Consider the following 19,913-nt stretch of genomic DNA (forward strand, 5'->3'; position numbering starts at 1 on the left):
TACTCATTCTTACTCAACATGTCTCTGGATGCAAGGGGAACAAAAGCAAAAATGAACTATTGGCACCTCATCAAAATAAGAAGTTACTGCACAGCGGTGTAAACAAGCAGCAAAACTAAAAGGAAACTGCCAGAAAAAGAGAAGATATTTGCAAATGACATATCAGATAAAGGGTTAGTATCCAAAACCTATAAAGAACTTATCAAACTCAACACCTAAAAGCAATCCAGTGAAGAAACGGGCAAAAGGCACGAATAGACACTACCAAAGAAAACATCCAGATGGCTGACAGACACATGAAAAAAATGTTCAACATCACTCATCGTCAGAGAAATACAAATTAAAACCACAACAGAGATACTACTTCATACTTGTCAGAATGGCTAATATTAACAAGTCAGGCAGCAACAAATGTTGGCGAGAATGCAGAGAAACAAGATCTCTTTTTCGCTGCTGGTGGGAATGCAAACTGGTGCAGCCACTCTGGAAAACAATATGGAGGTTCCTCAAAAAATTAGAAATAAAACTACTCTATGATCCAGCAATTGCACTACTAGGTATTTATCCAAAGATACAGGTGTGCTGTTTCAAAAGGGCAGATGCACCCCAATGATTATAGCAGCACTATTGACAATAGCCAAAGTATGGAAAGAGCCCAAATGTCCTTTGGTAGATGAATGGATAAAGAAGATATGGTATATATACAATGGAGTATTACTTGGTAATCAAAAAATGAAATCGTGCCATTTGCAACTATGTGGATAGAACTAGAGGGTATTATGCCAAGTAAAATTAGTCAGAAAAAGACAAATAGCATATGACTTCACTCATATGAGGACTTTAAGATACAAAACCGATGAACATAAGGGAAGTAAAAATAATATAAAAAACAGCGAGGGGGCAAAACATAAGAGACTCTTAAATATAGAGAACAAGCAGAGGATTGCTGGAGAGGTTGTGGGAAGAGGGCTAAACGGGTAAGGAGCATTAACTTGGATGTAAACTAAAAATAAATAAATTTGGGGTGCCTGGGTGGCTCATTCGGTTGAGTGTCCGGCTTCGGCTCAGGTCATGATCTCATGGGTTTGTGGGTTCGAGCCCTGCGTCAGGCTCTAAGTTGACAGCAACTCAGAACCTGGAGCCTGTCTTCAGATTCTGTGTCTCCCTCTCTCTGTGACCCTCCCCTGCTCACGCTGTCTCTCTCTCTCTCTTTAAAAGAAATAAAAAAATTTGGGGCGCCTGGCTGGCTCAGTCGGTTAAGTGTCTGACTTTGACTCAGCTCATGATCTCACAGTTTGTGAGTTCAATCCCCACATCGGGCTCTGTGCTGACAGCTTGGAGCCTGGAGTCTGCTTCAGATTCTGTGTCTCCTTCTCTCTCTGCCTCTCCCCAACTTGTGGTCTGTCTCTCAAAAATAAATAAATTAAAAAAAAAAGAAATAAAAAAATTAAAAAAAATTTTTAAATAAATAAGTTATTTAAAAAATATTATGTTAAGTAAAAGAAACCAGACTCAAGAGGCCATATGTTGTATGATCCCATTTATGTGAAATGTTTGGAATAGGCAAATCTATAGAGACAGAAAACTATTGCCTAAGGCTGGGGGTTGGCATGGGTCATAAATACAAATGAACATGAGGTTTCTTTGTGGGGTGATGAAAATGTTCTAAAATTAGATTAACTATATAATATATACTATTATTAACTATATTTATAACTATAAACATATTGAAGTCATTGAATTGTACACTTAAAATGGGTGAATTTTATATGTAAATTATGCTTTCTTAGATCTGTTTCAAAAACGAGAGTGAGAAGAGAGGAAGTACAGACTTTTTCTATTGTAAACTTCCTTAAAGAATTTTGCTGTTAAGAGTTGGTTGCATGGAAAAGATGTATAGCAAGAGGGATCAAGAGAATTATTTTTTTAAATTATTATTACAGAAAATTTCAAATACACACGTAAGTGGAAAATCCTCATGCCCCTCACCCAGACAGCACCGTCAGTAACTCAGGACCGCAGTGGTTTCACCCATACTCACTCCCTTCCCCTAGAGGATTTTAGAAAAAATCCTAGGCATGATATTATTTCTATCATAAATGTGTTAGTCTCTCTAAAGAATAAGGACTCTTAAAAACATAACCACACTAGCATTATGCTATCTAACTGTTCACAATATCCTTAATATGATCAAATATGCTGCCAATGTCCAAATTTCCCAAATTGTCTAATAAATACGTGTGCAATTAGTTTGTTTGAATCAGCATAAAGTCCAGATTCACTCATTGCCTGCGGTTGATGTGTCCTAAGTCTCTCTCTCTTTTTATTTTATCTCTTTATTTTGAGAGAAGGAGAGAGAGAGACAGACAGATAGGGAGAGAGAGAATCCCAAGCAGGATCCACACTGTCAGCACAGATCCCAAAGGAGGACTCAAACCCAAAAACTGTTCGATCATGACCTGAGCTGAAATCAGGAGTTGGGCACTTAACTAACAGCCACTAAGGCACCCCAGTCTCTCTCTCTTTTTATAAATACGCTTTATTTTTTAAAAGTTTGAGAAGATAGTACAGAGTGTTCCCATGTACACTGCACCCAGTATTTGCTATTACTAACATCTTATGTGAATACAGTACATTTGTTCTAGTTAATGAATTGATATTGATAAACTTCACAATTTCTTTGGACTTAGTTTTTACCTAATGTTCTTTACCTGTGCCTGGATGACATTCAAGGTACCACATTACATGTATTTATCTTGTATCTTTGGACCCTTCTCGGCTGTGACGGTTTCCCAAACTTTTCTTGTTCTTGATGATCTTGACAGTTCTTCATCAGGTATTTTATCGGATTCCCTTCTTTTGGAATTTGGTATTTTTCTCGGGGTTAGACTGAGAGCATGTGTCTTTTAAACTTTTGGGCTTTTTTTTTTTTCTTGTCATTTATTTGTTGAGGAAATGGCTTATTTTCTATAGAATTTTCTTTTTTTAATATAAATTTTATTTATTTTGAGAGAGAGAGCTCAAGCAGGGTAGGGGCAGAGAGAGAGAGAGAGAGAGAGGAGAGAAAGAGAGAGAGAAAGAGAAAGAGAGAGAGCGAATCCAAAGCAGGCTCCAGGTTCCGAGCTGTCATCACAGAGCCTGATGCAGGGCTAAAGAGAGAGAGAGAGAGAGAGAGAGAGAGAGAGAACCCCAACCCCTCCACACTGTCAGCACAGAGCCTGATGCGGGGCTTGAACCCATAAACCGTGTGAGATCATGACGACAGCTAAAGTTGGACGCTTTACTGACTGAGCCACCCAGGAGCCCCTAGAATTTCCTAAATTCTAAATTTTGCTAATTGCATGCCTGTGCCATATACTACGTCTGCCTCCTCCACTTTTTTTTTTCCTGTAAAAACTGGTAGTTACATTTAAAGACCTTATATGACTCAAGATTTTCTTTTTCGTGAGGATACATCATAGGTAGCATTGTGCTGTATTTTTCCATCAAAAACATAATTCTAGTTGGCAATCATTGATGGGCATTGCCTAGACTCATTACTTTTGAGGGGTTGTAATGTTATACGCAGATTTTAATATCGCCCCCAAAAACCAGAGACTGCCAGGGAGGCTGAAGCATGCATGCAAAAGCAAAGGGCTTTATTACGAATTCAGGCCCGGCCAGCCTAAACTCGGGCTCACAGACTTCAACAACACACTGGATCCACGTGGAGCGAGCCCGGAACATGGCGGGGCAGGGCCTTTTATGAGTTTGGGAAGGGGGAGTTACAGGAAATTGTGACATAGGTACAGGGGTCCAATCATTAGAGCATCACATCATTGACAGTAACTTTAACCAATTACAGAGTGGACCTGGGACCCTCAGGTAGGGCGTGACTAGTCTTAACCTCCATCTTTAGGCCCACGCCCAGAAATGTTAATGGTGTTAGCTGGCCTTCAGGGTCAGAGGGGAAACCTGAATCAGACCTGCATCCTTACAGTAAAATTGTGACATTCTTCTTCTTTCATTCTGTCTTTAATTCATTTATATAAAAGACACTATGCCTCATCTACTATTACATCTATTAGATTTGTTTAGGAAAGTCAGATTCATACCTTTTTTTTACTGTTTATTTTCTAGTTTTTAGAATAATTAGTTCATTCTCTCGCATCCTCCAAAAGTAACCCACAAGTTTTTATTTAATATAACTATGAAGAAATACATTTTAATATATTTTAATCTTTTGCAGTGAATTGCTTTATTGATCTCAGTTTGTTCCATATTTGGCCAGTGTGAGCCTCAAGTTGATAAGATCCTCGTATCTTTGATGGCCTCCTTGCCATTATGGTCATTTTGTACATCTGGTTCTTTTTAGTGGAAATGCTACTAAGAGACCTCAGTCTGGGCGCTAGGGAAGGTTATTATTTATTTGCTTTTTAAGATAGGAAGTATAGCATTTTTGCTTGCTGGTGGGTGTGATCTTCAGAGGGAAAGGCAGCATTTCAGAAGAGGGAGGGTGCAGGAGGAATGTCCTTGAATAGGTGGGAGGGGCTGGGTTTCAGGGCCCAAGTGAAGGGGTTGGTTATCAGTTGAAAGTGAAAGCGAGGGAGGGTGTGTAATTAAGAAGAAAATGTGAAATAATTGCCTTGAAAATTTGTGAGTGAGTAACCAGAAAAATGCTGGGTCTTTTTATTAGCCAATTTGAAGTTTGTGATTATAAATATTTCCTAGGCATGTTTGAGTATTTTTATCCAATCACTTAGCTTCTTGGATGTAGGCATGGAGTAGGTGGGAAGTTGATTTAGGCAAAGCTGGGCTTTTTCCAGGATGGTATGTTGGAGAGAGAGAGGCAAATGGGAATGGAGCGCGCTAGGTAATCATAACAATGGGTCTGGAAATCTAAGTGGGATATTGTTAAAATGGGGCATTTCCTCAATGACCTCCTTCCAGCTTCAGAGAAGCTTTTCCATTTCCTGGGTCCTGGTATTTTGTAAATCAGGCTTATTGCCTTCCTTATAGGGACTGCTCTCCGCACATGCATCTCCCAGCTGCCCCAGCCCTCTTGCCACGGTTCACCATTATGGAGTTCTTGGTTCTTGGGTATTCTGGAGAATTCATTACAGTGAGTGCTCTGTGCTCATGGAAGGTATAGATAAGGACCCTTGGGGCTTCTGGACAGTGGCTCTGAAGCTGACCCTGAAGATGCTGACATCCTTTATGATGTGACAGCCGAGAGTAGTACCTTCTGGAGAGCCTGACCTGGGAGGAGGGGGTGGGTGGGGAAATGGTTGCCTCTATCTAGGGCTGGGTCCAGAAGGGGCTGGAAGTGGCTCCTGACACAGCACAGGCTAAGTCCGTGACCTGTGCCTGTCCCCTCTCCCCAGCACACTGCTGGCCCTGCGCACTCAGACCTTGGCCGGGGAAGTTGGGGGCTGGTGTGGGTCAGTCAGTGGGTCCTGGATTAGCAGCATGGAAGGTGCACAGGGAGGTACATGGGTACTTGACCAGTCACACACTGTCCTAGAAGACCCTAAACTGGAGCTGCTGGGTGGTGCAGCATTACAGGTTATCCCTTTGCCAGAAAGATTGACAATTAAACTCTGAAAATAGATTAAAATTTTTACTGGACATGCATGATCATGGACTGATTCAGAAAAATCTCCATTTTAAAATCAAACTATTGCATAAATAGGCAGAAGTTAAAGATAGCATGATGAATTATTTATTTTTTTCCTGAAGAGAAAAGTGTAAGGTTTAATAGATGGAGCAGAGATGGGAGGACAAAGAGACCACGTTATGGAGCCAAGAAGGCCTTTATTGGGATCTGCAATTCCCGGGCGAGGTTCCGTGACTCTGGAGCTGGGAGTCAGGGAAGTCACGCCTGGTATGGGAGAGCAAGGTGTTTTATGGGTGCAGAAGTTCCGGGTTTGAGCTCAGGTGGGCTGATAGCCACGTAGGGTCTTCTTTGGATGGTGGCAGGATTCAATTGGCTGTTTGCTTCGGTGGGGGGGGAGGGAGATGCTGGAATTCCATGGTGAGGCATTACAGTTTGAGACAGTCCAGCTTGAGAGTGGGGGTCGTCAGTCCTGGTGGCGCCTGGATCTGTTATCTGGCCTGCAATAAAATGGCCGCTGGTGCTTTCCAAATGGCTCGGGTCATCCCAGGTCTGCAGGTGGGGGTCGTCAGTGCTCGCAGCTCTCCACAGCAAAGTGGCCGCTCGGTTGCTTTCCCATGGCAACTCTTACAAAAAGCAATCTTGTACTGGGACCTAGCATGAGGAGCAAATCTATTTAAATATTAAGGAAATTTAATCCAAGCGTTGGTAAGTATAAAACCAATGGGCAGGATAAGTAATAGAAGCAAAACAACTACTTGACCTCTAGTAAATGCTCCAAGTCCTAAGCCTCAGGGCCCCAAAATGTGAATTAGTGTATTTTCTCCTTTTTTTCTACTTCTCTTGCCAAAGTTTACTGAATTCTTGGTGAAGAGAGGACTGTTGGATGTGTTTTCAGTGAAAGGGTAGTGCTTTCTCAGTGAGAAGAGGAAGCCCTTGGGCAGTGGCTGCGAGTGGGGTGGGGTGGTGGGGGTCTGGCGTGGGAAGGGGAAGTGGCTGGAGTGGGCAGGAGGGTGGGGGAGCTGAGGGTAGGGTGGAGAGGGGTGGAGTTGGGGAGGTAATGGGGGTGGAGTGTGACTGAGGTGAGGGCAGCAGGCTGGGGCTTTAGGGCTTGTCCTGGGGGCAGACTCAGTGAGGATGCGGAGGGTCCAAGGATGTGTGGTGTGGGGGCAGGGAGGTCATTGTGCAGTGAAGGCAGCCAGAGTGGTGAGATTGGCAGCTGGCCACCTGCCTGGGCCGCTCTGGTCTGCTCACAACCCACCCTCCCTGGGTGTTTGGGAGAGGAGGCAAATTCTCCAGTCCATGGCCTGTGTTGGTGGCAAGGCTGGGAGTGACTCTCCTGGGTCCTGGGCCCCAGCCGGGCACAGTCACGGAGCAAGAGCTGCCCAGCCATGGTCTACCTGCCTCATGGGTTCTCTGGGCCTGACCCAGCTTTAGTTGGGAGGATCTGTCTGCACTAAAGGATCTTTGACCTTCCACTGCCTTCCAGAGGTTCCCGAACTAGGTGGGAGACCCAGACAGTTACAATATGCAGACCTGTGGATGTGAAGGGAGGTGGTATAAACATCCCCTGTGGAAGCCCTGGAAGAAGCCAGCTGTTCTCCATCCTCACAGCTCTGACCACCATCAAAGGCCCTGTGGTCACACAATGGACCTTTCCAGCCCAGAACTTTTTTTTTTTTAAATAATGTTCATTTATTTTTTGAGAGAGAGAGACAGAGACAGAGCATGAGCAGGGGACGGGGAAGAGAGAGGGAGACACAGAAACTGAAGCAGGATCCAGGCTCTGGGCTGTCAGCACAGAGCCTGATGCAGCGCACAAACTCACAAACTGCAAGATCATGACCTGAGCCGAAGTCGATGCTTAACCGGCTGAGCCACCCAGGCGCCCCAGCCTAGAACTTTTCTTGCACTTAAGAGCTATGTGTTCAACTGTGTCTTCCACTCCCCACCAAGATATCTAACAAAAAAGTCAACAGAAGCACATCTGACTCCAAACTCTTGATTCCCTTCCCTGCAATGGAGTGCTCTGGGCTGGATGCTGGCAGAGGCACTGTGGATTCTTCCCCAGGGTGCAGTTGAGGCCTGAAGACACTCCCCTTCTGTGACCTCAGGGACTAGGGAAAAGGGGAGGCCCTTAGGAAGGTTCTGGAAGGCTTTTTGCTCCCATACCCCCAAAGCATATCCTTTGGTGAATGTGACCTGTCACCTGCTCCCTGGGGGGAAGGCCTCCTTGAAGGATGCTGGGCTTCTCCCCACTGAAGGTGTCCAACTCTTGGCTGTGGAAAGGGGGAGGAGCAGGCTGACCCCTGTCTGCCAGCAGGTGCAGGTGTGGCCTGTGCCCAGCAGATCTCTTCAGAAGCCAGTGGCCAGGCTTGGCACTCTGCAAGAGGAGCAGAGTACGTGTGCTGAGTGCAGGTCTATGGCAGGACAGGACTCTTACCTGCAATGGGGGAAGGTCCAGGGCCTCTGACACCTGATGGCAGTGAGTAGTTTGAGGAGGGACTGAGCAGAACTGACTGGCCGGAAAGACTTGGAAGGGCCGGTCCAAGGAAATGGAGGCTGGTTCTTGCCCACAGAAGCTGGTCTGTGTGGGTGAGGGTCGTGCATGAGAATAGAGGCAGTGAGCGCAGGAGGGCAACGTGGGAGAGGATCACGGCCTGAGGCACTGGGCAGATGCGACAGGAGAGTCCTGAAGGGATGGAGAGACACCTATAGAGTGAAGCAGGGCCACGTGGAACAGCCCCAGAGCTCAATGGGGTGAGAGATTTGGAGAGAGGAGGTGATTCTGGAATAGCCTGAGGCTGGTGCTACTCAGCTACAGTGCGTGACACCCGCTTCCCCTCCCCCACAGCTGTCATTGTTTAGGCTCCAGAATTCTGAAAACTCTTCTGTTTTGCAAACCCTTATGTTTGTTTGCATTTCCTATGCAAAATTCTCTAAAAATCTCTACCTTTTGAGTGTGAACTAAAGGGATGCAGGGGGTGATTCTTCCTGTCCTCTGTGGTGACGATGGTGGCTGAAGTGGATGGGGGCTGTCTCTGAGGACGGCTCCTGGGGGTAAACCTACAGAGAACCCAGACCTCAGGTGTATTTAAACACCTGCTGGAAGCCTCCCCCGCCAACTCGTTCCCAGTCTGGGCTATGACACTTTGGGCCTGGAGACATCAAAGCTGTGTGTTGTCTACTCCAGAGCTGCCCGCCAGGCCTCCCTGCCTCTCCCACCTCTATATGCACCTGGACTCCCCACTCACTGGGCTTGTCACTGGTGTCCTTATCTTTGTTGGGGGGGAGGGTTGTCACCTGGCTGAAGCAGTAGTTGGATCTCTTGGGAAGGTGCTTGTGCTAGAGATGGATCCGGTAGGGGGTCTCATGTTAACCCCTCCCCTGGGTCCCTTGGTCCTTTGTTGTGTTACTCCCTGTCTGCCCCTCTTCCTTGTCCTTTCTCACCCTTCCCTGCTTTGCTTGCTCTGTAACTGGGGACACCGACTTCCATGGATTGATCACAGGGAGGGCAGGCTTGGGGACTTGCTGGTGGCTTCTCACTGGGCTCAGACAATGGGAAGCCTAGAGGGAGGCTTTGGTGGAGGGAGAGTAGGTGGAGTATTCTCCCTCCCTGCCTGCCAGGGTCTGGGCTCCCTGTCCCTGTCCCTTTAAGGTTGGGAGGGGGAATAAAGGCTCTCAGATGCCTCAGAAGCCCCTGCTCTCCCCCTGTCTCCCTCCCTCACCCCAGATTAATTACTCCTCTACAACTTTCGATTTTAACCATCTTGAGGGAATCCTGCTCCCTGCTGGGGCCTTCTACCTCTCTCCTCTCACACTCTGGCCTCAGGTGGGCTGGATAAGAACCAAGCGTCCATGCGGTGGGAGACACTTCTCACTCTGCCTGGTGCTCTTTCTCGCCACAAACTGTGAGGCAGAATCTTCAGCTTCCTTTCTATCGTCCACCCTCTTGGGATTCAGTCTTGAACTCCCCCCCTCTACCTCAATCTCTGGTTCCACCTCTGAGTCAGTGTCTCTTCAGCAAGGAAGATGTCTTCTCAGAGATGTCTCGCTTGGACTAGCCACTTCCAGCTTTGCTCCAGGGAATTTGGAGTTTCCCCAGGGGAGTCAGTGTTGGAAACCTAGGGCACTTCTCCAGCAACTCTGCCCAGGACCTCCCTTAGGTGTATCTTATCTTCAGTGTATCTGAGGGTTCACACTTCTTGCTCACATTGCTTTGTGTTTTCTCTGCTTCACCATGTGTCCTGTTAGGTGGCCAGGTTGTGAGCCTGCCTGGGGCAAGAGACTTTCTTTGTCTTGCCCAGATGCTTGCAGTCTGCTGTCCATCGATGCCCACTGAACAAGTGAGTGTAGAGATTGTGTTCTATGACCTTTCTCTAGGGGCACAGTGAGGGGTGAAAGGGGAGGGGGCAGGTGGAGAAGAAAGCTTTTGGTTTGGGGGAAACGGCAGAGCCAAGGCCTGGCAGTGTGGACATTTTTTGTAAAGACAGGATGCAGTGGGGTGTGTGTGTGTGGGCGTGTCTGTGAAGGGGAGATCCTCACCCTACCAGGCTTAGGGGAACAGTGAGAATGGGGAGCACTGTGGGACAAACCAATGTGTGAAGACTTGGTTGGATAGAGATTCTTTTTTTTTTTTCTGCAAAAAATATTTTTAAATAAATTTTTGTCTTTTTTTTTTACATTCTGATATACATATGTAACAAGGTTTATGGCACTGTAACCAGAATCAAATCCAAAAAATGATGATAATAATAATAATAATAAAGGAAAAAGGTGGGAAGGAAAGTCATTGATTTTTATTGAATTCCTTTCTGTCTGCAGGCTGGCAAATTTGCACTACTTATCTACTATTTGGCTGTCAGCTCTAACTGGTTTGCACACTCAAAACACTGTATTATTGCACAAGGAGCCAGTAAAGGCTTATGGTATAATGGTCAGTTCCTTGCTATTTCAGAAAATCTCCCCCACAGAGGGGGAAAAAATAATCCAGAGTACGAAGCACACAAAATCAACAGTATCTTTTGTCTCTTTAAAGAACGTGAAGGGTTCCTAGACCACTTAAGCTGCCCTGATTTTGCTCTTTGCACCAGTGAGCATAACAGGGCTTGGTTTGGTGTTTGTTTTCTGTTTGGATGAGCCCAGACAGATCTCGGGCCTCGGTGATTCAATGTCTTTTTCTGCCTCTTACTTTTGGTTCTTTTTAATCTGTTTAAATTGTAGTATCTTCGCTCTATGAACCTGCACAGACTATTTAATCATAAACTCTACAAATAGCTTAAAAGGAAAAGGGGGAAGAAACATGTTTTATTATATTTTTATTGTTGGCTTAAAAAAATTACCCCTTTAGCCTCCCTGCTTTAGCAGTTCGTGGGAAGTAAACCTCAGTGGCATCCAAGTTAAATTCTTCTCACACTTGTTAAAAATAAAAAGGTTTTAAACAAGTTTTGTTTCCATTCACAAACTTTACCCCTATCTAAAAAAGAAAGAAAAAGAAAAAAAAGAAAGAATCTATCCTTCTTTCTCTTCATCTCCTAATGGAGAACAGTATTCCTTTCCATCCGGACCTCGGTTACACAACTGTTTCCACGCCCATCAGCTTTGGTGTAAGGATTCGTGGGGTTACACCGTTGTTCAGGTCTTCCTCAAACTCCAGTAACTGCCCCATGAAGTTAAGGTTTGGGGAAATAATTGGTCGTTTGCCTTTGACAAACTTATAGGCATCAGTCATGGTCATCCTAGTGTGCTTCATCAAGTGGTGGACCGTGACACTCCCGCCTGGCAATGGATGAGCAGCCCTTTCCCGCACTCGTGAGCTTCCTTAGTGAACTCAAAAGCCTCTTCAAAGTACTGCCGCAGGTTCTGCTTATTGCTGTCGATGGCCGGCAGCCGCTTGTAGTTGAACAGGCCTTTCTCCTAGTGGTAGAGGGGCAGGTGAGTGGTGACGTTGATGACGTAGCCGATGTTCAGCCACTTCGTCGTGTCCAGGTCCTGAGCGTCCTGCTCGTTGCCAAGGAACAGGATGGGCAAGATGGGCGTCAGCTCTGCACTCTCGATGTCGGGGGTGGCGGGATGGACTGAGGTAGAATGCTCGACGCTGCGGTCGCGCCACCCCCCACTTCCCGGCACTCTTGGAGCTGGAGGGAGTTGTCAGAAATTTTCATGGTTCTGCTTAAATCTGCTGAGTCCACCTTTCAACACCAGAGGCTCTTTGCCTTCTCTCTTCAGGGATTCGAGGACTATGTGAAGAGGCTGGGAGGGCATCACTCCGCTCGGCTCATTGGTATTCTCATCATAAACTATAATTTCTTTGGAAAAGATCCTCTTGAAAGAGCCCTTGCCTTCCCTACAGGAAATCAAGTCTAAGACAGTGATCTTGCCCTGCTGTAGTCGCCGCCGGCTGATCTTGTCGGCACAGTTAATGTGGACAGCTCCTTGGATGTGACTCTTGTACTCCATGAAGGGCCTGCAGTCAATGATGACAGGGCCCTGGCTCGTCACGTGGCTCTTGCTGCCTTTGGTCATCTTCTTCGCCAAGTCATTAGGGTAGATGATTTTGATGCTGGCTAGCTGCTTGGGGATCCCCGACACACGGCTGCCCACCCCACCTGACGGACTTAAAGGGTCTGCATTCTCATTGTTGTTGACCATCTGGTTGGCAGGGCAGGCGGTAGAGGTTCCGATGGCAGTGGCGGAGGGGCCGGTGGCGATGGCTTGGGGATGGGCCTGATTGTCCTTGTCGTAGGTTGCCACAGTGCAACAGCTGGCACTGCTGCATCCACAGTTCAGGGAGCGGGCAGAGCCGCTGGATGAGGGCATATACGTCAGATTCGCAGCCTTGAGGGATACGCCGGTGGTGGCAATGACCTCAGGGTGGCTGCCACTGCCTGGGGTGGCAGAGCCAAGGTAGCTAGAGTCTAATCAAAGGTTGAGATCCTGAGGTCGGATGGGCCTAGACAGTGCCACTACTACCCTGTTGTCTAAAGGAGATGGAGGCATGAGGAGGCTGAAAACTGGCAATTCAAGAAGAGCTCAAGACAGTTTCATAAATAAGTATAGCCCTCCACCATCTGGCGCTCCGCTTCAGCTATGGATTCGCCCACTCAGCCCCCATTCACTTGGCTTCATTGATCTCCAGCAGCAACATGGTTCTGGATAGAGATTCTGACATTGTCCCAGCACTTTCCTGTCGAAACTCAGTTTTGTTCTTAAAAAAAAAAAAAAAAGAAAAAAGAAAAAAAAAGAATAATATTTAATTAAGATAAATAAATAAAACAAAAATAAGTAAAATGATTAAGGTAACTTCAGTAAGTCGATTAAGCCCCACTGCCCCAGGAAAACTGTCTGGTGTCCCTTCCTGTCCTAACTACCCCTCAGGGCCTGGGAACCCCTCGTCGGCCTTCTGCCACCACGGATCCATTTTGCCTGTTCTCTAACTTCATCTATCAGGAATCCTGCAGCATGAGGTCCTTTGGGCCTGGTTCCCTGTGCTCCCATCCACATTTGTTGAGTGTATTCAGTCCCTCTGTCCTCCCGCAACGAAGCGCTCCTTCGGTGCTGTGCGTGCTGGCCACAAGGGGGCAGCAGAGCCTATGGAACCTAGGAGACCTGGTGGGGCCTCCAGGGCTCCCCTCTCCTCACAGCACCCTCGGTCTGGTTGCCTCCCAGGCAGCAGCTGCAGTATAGTCCTCCTGCTTTCCTCTCTGAGACCTGCTGCATTCGAGAGGATTTCTGGAACCAGGGCCTCCAATCTGGCGCCCTCTGTTTAGAGCTCACCTGAGTTTTGGGGTGGACCTGCCTCAAGTAGGTTTTGGCCCTGGGCAGGTCCCCGTCTATTGTTCTGCTTCTGCCTCTCAGCTTTAAAGTGAGGAAAGACTCTCCTCTGAGGATTAGAGGAAGTCCTTTATTGCAAAGACAGAATGATCAGAGTGAAATAGCACTTGGTAAATGGTGGGCCTGAGTGCTGAAATCAGTAGCCAGCTGTGCTTGGACTCAGGGCTTCAGCGACAGCTCAGCCTGCGGAGACTTCCTGACACGGAGGAACAGGGTGTTGAGCGTGCTGGGGACTATTAGACTCAGCCTCTCGAGGTTGGTCAGGGCCTCTCCCGATTTTCTGCCTCAGGCCTCTCTCCTCTGATTCTTCCAAGGTCACAGGCCGAAGTGCCAGGTCTCCAGGCCCTTTTTCCATAACTTGGCACTGACCCTCCCACCGGGACTTGACTGTTTCAGCCTTCACTGTGGACGGGCCTGACCTACATGGGATTGGGAGAGTGAGTAAATTTTCCCGGGTTACTGACTGCCCACACGTGGGCAGGACTTGTATCCACTCACAGCAAGACAGTCACTGACATCTCAGTGACTCGTGAATGAATTTGAGGCACTCTGGGCAGCCCCTTGTCCCGTTCAGGTGTCTTGTCCCCAGATATATCAAGGCTGAATACGAGGTGGCGCTTGCACCTTCCCTTTCCCCTTTCCCTTCCTCCCCCCTGCCCTTCTCTCCCTCCCTCATTCTGTTCTCCCTTTTTCCCCTCCCTCCCTCCCTTCTTTCTTCTTGCTCTTTCCATTTTTTCCCCTACTCTCTCTACTCTTATACTATCTTTCTCTTGGCTTTCTTTCCTTTTAAGTTCTTATTTATCTTTTGCTAATAAAATGTGTTAAAATTTCTATAAGAATGTCTTTCTCTCTGGTCTCAGACCTTGGCCTTTATATAGCTCAGACGGGTGGGCGGTGGGCGTGATGCCTCCTCATGTCCCCAGGAATCTCAGACTTTGGAAGCAAAGTGACTTGCCCATTCAGAGGGTGCGGGACAGGCGCCCTGGCCAGGTGGGCTTTGCGGCAGATTCCTGAGAGGCTTGGGCAGGCCCTGCTCCGGGGAGGGAGTAAGGGTCAAGGAATTTTCTGAGACATCTTTGGTTGGATATTTCAGAGATGGGATGGCAGCCTCCACTAGGAAGGGCTGTGCTCACCAGAGGGGCAGGCGCGCAGACTCAGAGGACTCTGATCATCCCACTGAGCCTTTGGTCTTGTCCCCAGCAGACGCCCAGGGCAGAGCTCCGCCCACCGGCAGGGTCTTGCTGGTTAGAGAAGGAAGGAACATTTTGAAGTCTACCCAGAAACTATCACCGTGTGTGTGTGTGTGTGTGTGTGTGTGTGTGTGTGTGTGTGTGTGTTTCCTGTTATTTATCAGTTTTTCCAGATACCAAACAAGCAGGAAACACTTCTATAAACTTTTTTCCTGCAGTGGATGATAACCCAGTGAACCTTCACCTTAACATCATCAAAATAAATTAAGATTCACCAGATTGCAGGTTCTTAAAAATGAGGTTTTTACTTAAAATTTTTTTAACATTTATTTATTTTTGAGAGAGAGAGTGAGACAGAGTGTGAGTGGGGAGGGGCAGAGAGAGAAGGAGACACAGAATCTGAGGCAGGCTCCAGGCTCTGAGGAAACAGCACAGAGCCTGACGCGGGGCTCGAACCCACAAACTGTGAGATCATGACCTGAGCCGAGGTGGAACACTTAACCAACTAAGCCACCCAGGTGCCCCTAAAAATGAGATTTAATTTTTTCCACCAAATGTCACATCTTAAAATTACAATTCTTTTTATATTAGCCATTGATTTATGGCTTAAGTATTTATTTGAAAAGTGTTTCAAAGGCACTTGAAACAACTGAAGATAAGATGTATTACATGTCTGTTAAAGTAGTAAGTATAATATTAACCCCACTAGCATCAAGATAATTTATACTGAGCAAGAAAAATCATTCATGGCCAGTGAACGTGGGGGGTGGGGGGAGGGCGGTGAAGTTTGCTGGTCGGTGTCCTTCCTGCAGTGTCTCCAGGGTCCTTCCAGTGTCCTTCAGAACATCTTTCCTGTGCTTTGTCGTTCTTTCCCCTCCCTTTCCTCCCATCCTGGGATCCATGAATTGGCATTCGGGGGAGGTAAGCTTTCTGGCCATGTCATCCATTACAGAGTTCAAAGTCCTCTTCCTGCTCCTCTTTCACCCGGACTGTGTGGAGCTGGGACTGGGCTGGGCTTGAGGACTGGGTCCAGCCTCCCCTCCTCTAGGGAGTTCCTGGATTAAAGTTTAATAGATTGGCAGGGCTCATGTCGTCCTTCATCTCTGTGTGCGGGTGTGAAAACGAAGTGTCATAAATACAACTTGTGTAGCCCAGTTCCTGGTACTTAGTAGGAACTCAGTCAAATTTGTTTTCCTTCCCTCAAGTCTTTTCATCAAATTCCCCTAAAATCTCAACTTGAGGAGTCTCCCCACTGGGCAGTGAAGGTGGTGGCTGTGGGGTGGGGGTGGACCTGGAGGCTAATACTGGTCCTTACCTCATTTGTTATTTTTCTTTCTTCTTTAAAAAAGGTATTGACTTAAAAAATTTTTTTACTTATTTATTTTTGAGAGAGAATGAGTGAGCACACCCATGTGAGTGGGCCAGGGACAAGGACAGAGAGACAGAAAGAATCCCAAACAGGCTCCACACTCAGCACAGAGCCCCACAAAGGACTTGATCCCACGAACTGTGAGTTGAAATCAAGAGTCAGACGCTTAATGAACTGAGCCACCCAGCCACCCCTCATTTGTGATTTTTCAGTTAAGATAGATTTTTCCAATCTTCCCCAGTCTAAGTAGATATTGGCAGAATAGACCTCTGCGGATGACAGCCTGGGATGTGTTCAGATATATCCTGAGGTCTTGCCAATGGATTATCGAGAACAACCAAGAGTGGACGCAGGCGGGAGGCAGTTTGCTGGGTGCGCAGCTGTGAAACTCAGATTAGATTCCCTCTCCTGTAGAACGATGACCAATGACGACAACCTGGCAGAAATGTGGCCGGGGAAGCTGCCGCCCAAGCAGGTGTCTTAACACCAGCCACTCAACACCTGAACGCCTGAGCACTGGGAAGGCTTGAGGGAGCAAGCAGAGGTGGTTGATCCGAGTTTCTAGCCGAGGGGTGGGTCAGCGAAGCATTTATATTTCGGGCAGGAAGAAAAAAAGAGCGGGAAAGATGGTGGAGTTGTTGGATCCACCAAGGGGCTGACTTATTTAGGTCCGCGTTAACACTCTTTGTGTTTCTCAGTGGACTAAAATGTTTTCCCAGTTTGGACAAGGCTGAGTAGCCAATGGGCTGCTGCAGTGAGTCCTCTGCAAATGAGGTGAAGCAAAGTTTACTGAGTGTTTACTATGTGATGGATACGTGAGCAGGGCACACAGTGCCTCCCTTTGTGGATGCCAGAGACATTCTGCAGAAGAATTGATGTCAGAGCTGTGGTGGAGAACAGGGTGCCAGTAAAACTCCAACAAGCAGGTGTATAGGGCATGTGTGGGGATGAGCAGGTTGGTGAGGGTTCCTTTGAGGAAGGTCACTTTAGGCAAGACTGAAATGTTAAGGAGTTTGGGGGATGAGAGAGAGGGAGAGAGAGCAGGATCATACAATGACTTGTGAGAAGGGCAGAGGCTGGGAAAGCTTTGTGACCTGGAGAAACTCACTCAGGCCAGTGAGGGACAACTGGGAGAGTGGTGGGAAGAGGTCAGAGAGGAAGCTGGGATCCGGGAATCACAGCTAAGAGGGGGGTCCCTTGGACAGATGAGGCAGATCTGACTTGAGAGATTCATGACCTTGGAAGGAAAATGAACTTGAGGAGGTCAGGCTGGAGGTGGGCAGGGGACACTCATGGGGAAGCAGGGACACCCTCCTTGGGCCAGGGGAGAAATGGGGGTGGCCAGGAACTAAGTCTGGCCTTGGATACAGATTTGAGAAAAGTCTTGAACATTCTGGTACATTGGAGGTAGACTGTGTGGGAAAGTGGACTGTGTGGTAGAATGACCCTCCAGTTTCTGGCAGATGTAACTCAGTAAAGGTGTCCTTTACTGAGATGGGAACATGCAGGTAGGGAGGGGCTGGAGAGGAAACCCCCGTGCTCCAGGGTTTTCCTTCAGGGACCATAACATCCATCTTTCCTGGAGCACCCTGCAGCCTGGCAGGGAGCGGGCTGAATGGTGTACCCATTGCCACGCACGATAGTAAAACACTAACAAGCCCCAGGTGCTGTCCATTCAGCGTGTGCAGGGCCAGAGTCCTGGAATGGTCCTGGAAGCTCCTGATACCCAGTATTAACCTCCCTCCTGCCACACCTGTGTGGTCTCTGGGTGAAGGAAAGCAAAGCAGCTACACTGAAGTCTTTTCAAAGGCTCTTGTCCAATAGTATTCACCACCTGTCATGAATATTCTCAGTAGTAAACAGCTAGTGTAGAAAGCCCCATGTACAGGTCTAGGTTTTAGTCTTAGCTGTGCCACACACACTCCCTGCTTCTGGGCTAGACATTAGCCAACCTGGAGAGTAGCAGTTGTTCATCAAACTACTGCTGAGTCTGTAGTTCTGTGTGTCCCCCTGCAGGGTGGGTCAGTGTACCTGTATCTGCCCTGTTTCTGAGGCTCTGATCACGTTGTTTCCTTCCTGATAACTGGGGTGAACCATCCAGAGGGCAGGGCAGAGTCTGCTGAGATTGCCTTTTGTAAGGTTTCACTTTCAACTGGTGGAGAAGTCAGAGAAGGGTAGATTCTTCTGTCTGGGAGTGCCCAGGACCCTCTTTTGGCTCAGATCTCTGCAACCCATTCTGGCTTCTCCCCTCACCTGAGAGTCACCTGCCTCTCAGGCAAGAGGAGACGATGGCACCCAGCATTGGATCTGGAAGCAGGTTTGGGTCAGAGCAGCTAACTGCAGGTGCAATCTCTGAGAGCAGATTTGGGGTCTGCTGAGCTCTCACACTACTGAGTTAGGGACATTCCAAAAGTTCTCAGCTTTTTAAGCAGGTAAGTTGGTTCTGAAGATGTTTTTGGCTAATAAAAGGAAAGGTGGGAGCAGCTGGCTGTGAGGAAGTGGCTGAGATTGTGGTGAGGGGGTGGTGCTGGATAATCATGAGGCTCTGAGAAGACCCGGGACAAATGCAGTGATGCCTGCACTTCATTTATTGACATTTGTGTAGCACTACGTCCTTATACCTTGGGATGAGATCCTGTACTATCCCCACTTTACATTGAGGAAACTGAGGTAGAACAGGTCAAGAAACCAGCCTAAGGTGGTTCCCTAGAAAGTGGCTGAATCTGGAGAAGTCAGCAGTCACCTCCAGAATCTGTCCTTCTCAGTACTATTTGCTGCCCGCCCCCTGCCGCACCCAGCAGTAGGAGGTTTGAAGTCCTTTTTTGTCTGACCAGGACTCATTTTATCCTCTCTGTGGCTCTTTCTCTCCTGGGATCCTCCTCCTCCTCTTCCTTCTTCTTCTTCTTCTTCTTCTTCTTCTTCTTCTTCTTCTTCTTCTTCTTCTTCTTCTTCTTCTTCTTCTTCTTTTTTTAAAGGAGGCTTCACACCCAGTGCCAACATGGGGTTTGAACTCATGACTTGAGATCAGGACCTGAGCTGTAATTAAGGGCCAGATGTTTAACCAACTGAGCTACCCAGGCAGCCTTCTCCTGGGATCCTTTCTTCTAAGGTAGAAACTCCTCAAAGACATAGAGCGTGAGGATCAACTCTTCATAAGGAATTGACAGAACCCTCTGTTGGAAGCAAGGCTAGGTCCTTGGTCCTGAGCAGCAACAGGCTAGGGTGAGGTGGGAGCTGCAATTTGGATGAACTTAATAAGGAAAGGACCTCAGGACAGGATGTGTGTGGTGAGAATCCCAATGTACTTGAGGAGGATGCAGTCTGATCTCATGCTTCTCGGTGATTCCCTGGTCATAATTAGGGGGCAGCAGAACAGCATACAGGGTGTTGGGCGGGTCCTTCTAGAGCCCCAGGCTCTAGAAAGGTTCTGGTGACCCTCCAGTCACTAGTTATAATTAAACCCCAATGGAGGGTCCTTCGTTGGGAGGGGCCTGAGTCTGGGCCCTGTGTCCCTGGGCATCTCTGGTGGTCTGTGACTCATGCAGTCTTGGAGGAGGCCCTGTGACAAGGCAGGAGGGGTCTGGTCCTATGGACGGAGCAGGCTGCTGAAGCTTTCTAAGGACTTGGAGGGCTTTCTTGGTATCAGGTTGTGGGGGGGGGGGGCCAAGCCCATTAGCATAATGACTAGTAGCAAAGACTGTGCTCCTGCTGGGGAATGTTATCAGCCCTGAGTCCTGCTGTCTGCCCTGAGGCCTAGAGCTGTGGGCTGGCCCTGTGTCCTCTCTCTAGGTGTTCAGCTGCCTCCTGCCCCGTGTCTCCCCCGCCCTGAGGAAATGGAGGATTGCTGCAGGGGCTCTTCGCTCTCCTGTCTCACCTCCGTGCTTCTCCTCTTCCACCTGCCTGCTGGGGGGTCTGCAGGTGAGCATGT

General features: G+C 47.8%; 1 protein-coding gene and 1 pseudogene across 3 annotated transcripts in view; one reads left to right on the plus strand and one right to left on the minus strand.

The window, feature by feature from the left end:
- Positions 1-19,913, plus strand: part of LOC115295718 (butyrophilin-like protein 1) — a 58,064-nt gene that overhangs the window by 28,555 nt on the left and 9,596 nt on the right. For 2 of the 3 annotated variants that reach the window (XM_029943878.1, XM_029943879.1), the window contains one exon: positions 19,775-19,903. In XM_029943878.1, the coding sequence (XP_029799738.1) occupies positions 19,819-19,903 (85 nt within the window). In that variant the 5' untranslated portion in view covers positions 19,775-19,818. Of the gene's footprint in view, positions 1-17,721; positions 18,418-19,774; positions 19,904-19,913 lie in introns of those variants that run through there. The other variant, XM_029943880.1, reaches the window with a different exon arrangement.
- On the minus strand, positions 11,070-12,946 carry LOC115295720 (annotated as a pseudogene).

Source organism: Suricata suricatta, chromosome 7 (genome assembly GCF_006229205.1).
Source record: "Suricata suricatta isolate VVHF042 chromosome 7, meerkat_22Aug2017_6uvM2_HiC, whole genome shotgun sequence".
In the NCBI taxonomy this organism is placed as follows: Eukaryota; Metazoa; Chordata; class Mammalia; order Carnivora; family Herpestidae; genus Suricata; species Suricata suricatta.